The 8543-nt window shown below is 28.2% G+C and overlaps 1 protein-coding gene across 1 annotated transcript; it reads left to right on the forward strand.

Moving 5' to 3' along the window:
* Window positions 1-890: 890 nt before the first annotated feature.
* Window positions 891-8393, forward strand: LOC108688573 (sorting nexin-4-like). Its single transcript, XM_018194881.1, has 10 exons — window positions 891-1161; window positions 1664-1770; window positions 1968-2184; window positions 2251-2356; window positions 2543-2652; window positions 3571-3708; window positions 3862-4072; window positions 7146-7278; window positions 7357-7471; window positions 8196-8393. Exons 1-10 carry the CDS (start codon window positions 1084-1086, stop codon window positions 8244-8246), a joined length of 1266 nt encoding a protein of 421 aa, XP_018050370.1. The 5' UTR covers window positions 891-1083; the 3' UTR covers window positions 8247-8393.
* Window positions 8394-8543: the final 150 nt, after the last annotated feature.

The following is an 8543-nucleotide window of genomic DNA, read 5'->3' on the forward strand; positions in this document are numbered from 1 at the left end:
TAAATGTTACATAAATATAAACGTTACATAAATACATCACAGAAATATTACACAATATTATAGTGATATTTTTGTGATATATCGGTAATATTCCTGTGATTCATTTTCGCGAACATTGTAATATTGCTGTGATATTTCAGTATAATATTTCAGTATGATATTTCTAGATTTCATATTATAGATTTGTAATATTATAATGGAAAAATGATATTTCTTCGATATTACTATGATAAGTACATGTTATGTGCGGGATATAATTACACAATGGATCATTATATTATATATATTTTATACATACATATTATATACATTATATTATATATATTTTAATATAATTTATAGCGATCTATGATTATATATGAAAAATTTTTTATCGGGAAGCATTGTAAAATATATATATTAGCATTATATGTAAAAACTAATTCTCATTTTCTCATTTTAAAATATGTGTTCAATTTATAAATTTAATTTATTACAGATATAATTAGTTTAATGTCCTTTCATATATTAAAAAAATATTACATACAAGACTCCTTCAACAAAATGCTCAAATATGATATATATATATATATTTTTTAGATATATGAATTCATCATACTAAAAAAGATCAAAATCTGTGATGATCCTCTTCTCACCATGATCCTCTTCTTGTCAATTAGAGAAAATTAATTTGTTAAGTAGAGAAAATTAACTTATTCAATTCTGGAATCATAAAATCGTATAGAAACAAATGTCTTTTGATATCATTAATTTTGATGTTTCCCGCAATTTTATGAATTTGTGTTATAACATGAGTGAACATGAGTATCTGGGATAATGATAATGAGTAACTGGGAATCGCCACTGAACTATATGTATATATAATTCAATGATTCTCGTCTTCTCGGTCGGACTGCCGCGATTGTGCGCAGCAGCATGTTGTCTTATAGTTCTCTGGACTGTACTCTGCGGCCCTGCGGCGCGACAGTACCGATACAACCAATGGTGGCAGTAGGTCGACGTCGGGCGATCCAATGTGATGTGAAAGATTAAAATTGGAGTCCTACTGGCTGGGCCCGTAGGCAATTACAGGCGACGCAAATCATGGAAGAGATCTTTCAAAACGGCAATTATCAGAGGGAGGCTAACGCCAATATGACCGCTATGGAGACGCGGAAAGAGGTAAAGAGTTAGCTTGTTTTTCACACGCATTCGTCTGTGGCAAATCGATAAGTTCTCTCATCGCGGTACACCTTTTCGGAGTCCCAATGCTTCGGTTCGTCGCTGCATAGTTAGCCTGTGACTACGAAATTCCGAAAAAAAACGAGATCTCGCTAGATTAGACAGATTTAAAGACGCTTAAATTAAACTATCTAATTTTAATGAAATCGCAAATAGATGAAGTGCATGTCGCGCAGTGATCATCAGAACACTGCGTAGCGTCTCTCGATTGATGTCAGTGACTCGTGTTCAATTCTTCCCTCAATCCTTAATACCTCTATACATTGTATAAGTTTGTGAGTATACAGCTGTTGCATACTAATGTTTGCTTCATCAAAACCGTGATAGTTTTATATGACTGATAAGGAAACAGATGGATGATAGAAACAGTTGTATCTCTCTCAAAACTTACGTGAATATTAAAAGAAGAATGTTGAATGCCTGTGAATATATAATATTTCAGGACTGCCTGCTCGATCACATGGAGATCTCAATAGTGGAAGCTGAGAAGAGAGCAAATAGAGCACTTAATTTAAGAGAATTCTACACAGTATACCTCATTGAAACTAAGTGAGTAAGAAAGCAAAAATACGAATCGTGTAACATAATGTATGTAACAAAATTTATTTATTTATTTTAAAATAATACAAGTTTTTGTTTCCAAAGTATACGAATATTTATTTCAAAGTATACGATCTTATTTAGGAAATACTGTTGCGTGAAAAACTTTCCTTATCCATATAGTTCCATTCTTTTTTTTTTTACAGAGTCACTGATCCTGATTTCAAAAACGCGCTGACTAGGATAAGCTCATTATGGCGGCGATACACTGAGTTTGAATTGCTCCGTGCTTACCTGGAGATTTCTTATCCGTACATTGTTTTACCACCGTTACCGGAAAAGAAAGTTCTCTATGCTTGGCAAAAAGTAACGACTGATACATTCGACCCCGACTTTGTTGATCGCAGGAGAGCTGGACTCGAGGTACGTTTTTAATTTGTAATTATAATGTACAAAAAAACTGGAAACAAAAAATGTTTTTGTATACAGAATTTTCTTATAAGAGTTGCTTCACATCCTATACTTTCGCGGGACGAACATTTCATGGGATTTCTTCAACAGACAGATGGTTGGAGAGAAAGTGTTAAAGAAACAGGTAATTCTTATTTCTGTGTATAATAGAAAGGATCATTACAAAATTCAATTAAAAAATAGTAGTTAAAAAGAAACTAAATAAAGTCTTTTATCTAAGATTTTGTCTATAAAAATTAATAACTTGAAGAATATCTCTGGTAGCTTTTTGTTGTAATAATTATTTATTTATTTATTATTGTTTGCAAAGGCTATTTGCAGATCGCAGAATCAAAACTGAAAGCGCTTAGCGTAGCGGTGCGACTGAGAAAACCAGACAAACGGTTCGAAACTATAAAAAATTATGGAATTGAACTGCAGGTAAAAGCTGTGAATCAAATTATTATCTTTGAAATATTATATTTTGAAATATATATTTTGTTGTAACAAACAGATCTATGATTTTTTAACGAATAGCAATCTTTGATAATTTGTTTCTTTCTTTATATTAATAATATCTTCTTAATTATGCAGCTTCTTATATGCAAAAACAGTTATATTTAAAAATATAAAAATATTAGATATTGTTATTTCTGGATTCATTAACTTTTTGATTATGGATTGAATGTTTTAAGAATATATTGATATATAGTTGCAGCTTTATTTTATATATATAGAACTGCAACTATAGCTATAATATATAATATATATAAAATCAATCTATATACAATAATATAAAATCTATATATATTAATAAATCTATGTAAATGTATATAAAATCTATATAAAAAAAATCTATATAAAAATCTATATAAAATCAAAAGAAAAAAGGTTCTAATTCCAAAAGAAGTAAAATACCTATATTTGTAAGAAAAAAATTGTAAAGAAGTTAAATCCCTATTGTATGTGCGTGCGCGCGCGTGTGTGTGTGTGTGTGTGTGCGCGCACACAATAGTTATATAATATTTATAAAGCCATATTTAAGAAAAAAAGATAATTTGTTCCAAAATTAAGAGAAAATACTTTATCCAGCTGCAAAATCAGTCAAATGCATTCTATTGTAATAAACAAAAATTATATTTCTTGTGCCACAAGTTTTGTGTACACTAAAATAATAATTTTTTTTTTAATTTTTCGCAAAAAGATCTTATTGGCAGTTTAAAACGAATAAAATTATACAAGGTTTTTTCTCTCGCTGAAAAAAAAATTTCAAATTGAAATAATGACTTTTTTTATCAATGGACTCAATATTGTAATACTAGTATCGTTGATTGTGTCCTCAAATAATTATTTTTATAGAATAATTTGTGTAATCTGCTGCGAGTACGCGCGCGGCTTGTGGAAAAGCAACACAGTCTATATAAGTTGCACGCAAATTACGGGCGTGTCTTCAGCGAATGGAGTGCCATAGAGAAAGGAATAGGCGACGAACTACAGGTATTCCTTATCATAGAAACGTTATAATAGTGTTAATAAGTAAGAAACATCAATATTATTCAAAAACGGAAAAAATAACGTGTGACTTAAAACAAAAAGAAAACAAATGCAATTTAAGTTTGCAAAACACCGCATTACAGCTTATTTTCTTAGAAATCGGGACACTACTTGGATTCACTAGCAGCTACGATAGACACTACGCTCGAAGAGGAAGAGCTTATAGCAGATCAGTTGAAGGAATGGCTGTTCGGTGCATCGGCGTTGCAGGCTGTAGTTAGACGCAGAGAAGCCCTGCAATTGGCTAAAGATGAAGCGCATGATGCCTTAACTACTGCTTTCGAACAAAAAGACAAAGTCATGCAAGGTAAATCGTAGAAAATCCATAACTTTAAAAAAAAATATAAAAAACGTAATAAATCTAAACAATCGTACACATACATTTTAATATTTTAATGTAATCATTAATTTTGTTCACTAAATTCTGTAGTAGAACAATTTATAAAACAAAAAATTTTTTTACATTACTAAAATATAATAAACATTTCATTTTTTATTCTTAATATGGTATTTAATTCAGCAAGGTATTTTATTTAGCACTTTTGCTAAAGTGTTTAAAAAATTTAGATAGATACAGATATAAAAATAATTTTACTAGAACATTAAAATAGTTGTGTAGGAAACTCAATATATGCTGCAAAAAATTTTGACGTTTCAACAATCGTTCTACATAATTATGTTGATAATCCAAGAAGTATGCAAAGATCAGTCTTAAGTATTGAATTAAATAAATTTTTATAAAATTCTTACCAAATGTTCTACTAGGTGAACACATATATATGATTAGTATTAGTGAAAGGATTTTATATATAAAGATAACCAATTTAGCGATAATTTAGGGCAAAGGTCTGTGTGCCACTCTTTCAATGTTTTGTTATTCTTAATGATTTCATTTAAGATAAAGTCCCTGTGAATGTATGTATATCAGACATTTACACGAAACATACTTTATTTCTATTATTATTAATCTCAAATGCCTTTTTATAATAAATACAATATTATTTAATTGAAATCTTTAAATACAATTAAATTATAATATTGTAATAAAATATTGTAATTATAATATTGTAATAAAAAAAAACATTTGAGAGATTAATAATAATAAATTTTATGCAAATATCTAGATATAAGGATATTTATCTTATTAATTTGTTAATCATGAACTTCGCAATGCAATCTTTCAATCATTCGTTCTACTCTCTGTTTTTTTGATTAGCTTTTCTCTAAATTCCAAGAAATAGGATCTGTATAGATTTTATTGTTCCGCTACAGTTACATTATACTTTCAGCAGTATAATTCTATGACCCACACAGTATAATTCTATGTAGTGGAATGTTTGATGGAAATCTTATGAAAAATCTATTTAATTGAACATTTTGAACCGATATTTGCACATTCCTTTATTTTCAAATCTGTATGTATAGCTAAATTATTATATTATTATATACTTTAGCAAAATCCTTCTTTTCAAGTATTTACTTATTCTTATACAGTACTGACTCTACAGCTTCTAATGATTACTTTTTGTTTTTTACATTAAAATCCAATTTATACAGAAAAATATTTATTATTATTACTGATGAAGAAATTATCTTCGTAATGTTAAACTATTTTGAAGACAAAAATTTTAAATATGTTTTTCTAGAAAAATTGGTTTTCTAGTACAGAAAAATTAAGTTACTATTCTAAAAAATAAAATTAAAATTAAAATAAAAGGTGATTATATTTTAAATAAAAATATAGTTATTTTTATTATTTATTTTAACTTTTTTTTTTATAGGTACTTAAATTGTCCTAAAGACAATTAGTCTGTAGTGTAAGTAGGACTTACACACACAGACGATTTATGTGTCATTGACACGTCATAATGTAATATATATTACATTAATATATATTACAATCATACTACATAATATATTACTACATCAATATCTCACGTACACATACACAATTATTAAATTTTTGTATAATGATAACATTAAACATCTAAGTCCAATTCTTAGGGTAGTATTCATAATCGATTCTTATATTCAAGATTGTCTTAAGTACAGTCTTAAGATGTCATGAATCAATCAAAGGATTGGGGGAAGGACCGTATTAGCATCTTAAAACATTGCTTAAGACGATCTTGAAATGAGAACGGATTATGAATACTGGCCTTAGAACTCTACGTTGTTTCTTCGTGCAAATTATTCTGTGAACTATTATTTCGTAAGTACAGATTGCACAGCCTTTGTATTATGTAAAATTATAAATCAAATGTTGTTACGACGTGACAGCTTTAAAGCGCCATATTGGACTAAGAACTGGTAAAAATGTCAATTTCAAAATTTTTTATCATTCTCAGCATAAACCCTACCTTACAGAAACGTATTAATGTATATATTTTAATTCTGGAAAACAATTTTCAGATTTATAAGATAGAAAAAAGTAATTGTTGTACAAAAATTATATGTTTTAATCGACTATTTTTTAAAATCTCCTTACAGGGATGCTGGAATTATCGATGAAACGCTCATTCCGTATTTTTCCAATCATTTTGTTTTCTTTATACAGAATAAAAAATCGTTCACCAGAATAAAAGAAACAACGCAAATAGCTTTGGGAAAGTACGAATCTTTATAAAAATCCAATAATTGTAAATTATAGTTTCCTAATTAAATATATATCCAAACAAAAGGTACTTTCCCACATTTGAGTTTAATTTATAAGAATATCTCTCATAAGATTTTCAAGCTTATTTTGAAGCTTACAAGAAAATGACAGTACAGAAAAATACGATTTGAATGTATGTATACAATCTTGCATTCATGTGATATATAAGATATAGCAGAGCAAGAAATATACGTAACGCTTTTTAGGCTTTCACGGGTATTATCTTTAAAAATCAGAAAGTTTATGTCATGTTCTCATCCATTGCTAATACCAAAATTAGTTAGCGAACTTTGTCGTTCACTTCATCAGGACGAGAAGCGTACAAAATCAGTGCAGCGCTGCTCGCCTTGAAGTGAATGGTAAGATTCACAAAATATTAGCATTAACGGATGAATTAATGGATGATAATCCACAAACTTTCTAATATCTTTGAAAATATATGTAATGTTTTACTTAATGGTTTACTGAATATATGTAATGTTTTATTTAACGTATATTTTCTTGATTGTACATACATAATATTTTTTTTGGAATTGAAAATCCGTTTTATCGACATCAATCAAGTTCGACCGCTCCCATGATGCAAATAGTCATCTTACATCATGGGCCGTTTCAGTATTCAATTTTTTAATTTTACATACTAAAATAACTGAGCTCGAAATATTATGTCTGAATGTGATTTCTATGTGTATTTTCGGGATGAATGATAAACTTCGTTCTCAAGGTAAAACTGGTCTGATGTCACGCTTATTCGGCTCTGTGGACACAGAAGAGGTTCGCGAGTTGAAAATTCTCCAGCTGGAGCAACGAATTGCGCAGCATGACGAAACTGTGAAGCAAATGGACGAAGATTTGAAGTAAAATCACATTTCTAATTGGTTATCTAATAGATATTCATTACGAAAAAGGTTAATAATTTTGCAATTATTATACAGGTCTTTCTCTATTAAAGCTATGATGGACATCGACAGGTTCCAGCACCAAAAGATTGTCGATCTAAAAGAGACTTTGGCAGCTTATTGCGTTCTGCAATTTAAGTTAGCTAGGAAGGTCGATATATTAAATTTCATTTCAAATATTCTATAATATATATTTGAATCGGTCATTTTCCTATAAATCCTATAAATAAAAAAGATTAACTTTTGGAAAAATAAAAAACTTATTAATTTTTACAATTAGTACTAAAAATAATTCAAAATGTATAAATATCTTTTACCTTATCTTATACATTAAGTGAGTGGGACAAATACTACCTTTAAAAATGTATTTCCAAAAAAAGTTGAAAAAAAAAACGATATATGTTTCTCAATTAAAAGTATTTTTGTAAGTACATGTGAAATAAAATTTTTAATTAGAAAATTCAGTAAATGTAACGAGACTTTTTTCAAAAGATGTTTTATAAAATAACGTGTTGTCTCCTAAGAAAGATGTTCAACTTTTTTCAAAAAAAATATATAATTAATACAAAAAAAAAAGAACATTATATCATAACATAGAACTTTAATATGGTAAAATGATTCATTAATATTATTTTTGCAGAATATAATATAAGAAAGATAAGTTACCATTAGCTTCTATCTTTTATGTACATTATGACTGCAATTTTATAGAATTGAACTAAATTTTGTATCTATCTTCCCTGATTTTGAATCCCATAATATCTCAATTTTTATTTCATATATACAAAAATTGTTAAGGTATTTCTGAAATAATCGATTTATGTGTTTTTTTTTGTGATATTTCTTAATGATAATATTACTCTTCATTATTACAGGGTCTCCAAGCTTGGCAGCATATCAAAGGCTGTCTCGAAAGTATACCGTGAAAAAAAAATCATGGTACTTTGCGGAACAGACTGTCACAGAACAATAATCGTCTCTACGTTTCTCATATAACATATATTCCTGTATCTTGTAAGTTCACTCATGCAGTACGCTTATCACATTAATGTACATGATTGTTATTATTTAAAATGTCAGACTAGAAAGAATATATATATTATATGTATATGTACGTAATTCATATTTATATATATATATATATATATATAGAGATAGCAAAAGAGAAATAATAATTCAATCCCTTTAGCTAAATAACATTTTGTTATTTTTAACTTTCACGT

The sequence above is a fragment of the Atta colombica genome, unplaced genomic scaffold (genome assembly GCF_001594045.1).
Source record: "Atta colombica isolate Treedump-2 unplaced genomic scaffold, Acol1.0 scaffold236, whole genome shotgun sequence".
NCBI lineage: Eukaryota > Metazoa > Arthropoda > Insecta > Hymenoptera > Formicidae > Atta > Atta colombica.

Bases quoted from the DNA above. Each gene is read 5' to 3' on its own strand.
- LOC108688573 (XM_018194881.1), top strand. From the start codon at position 1,084: ATGGAAGAGATCTTTCAAAACGGCAATTATCAGAGGGAGGCTAACGCC. The intron at 2,185-2,250 runs GTACGTTTTTAA...TTTTGTATACAG, and splicing joins GCAGGAGAGCTGGACTCGAG to AATTTTCTTATAAGAGTTGC. The intron at 2,357-2,542 runs GTAATTCTTATT...TTGTTTGCAAAG, and splicing joins AGAAAGTGTTAAAGAAACAG to GCTATTTGCAGATCGCAGAA.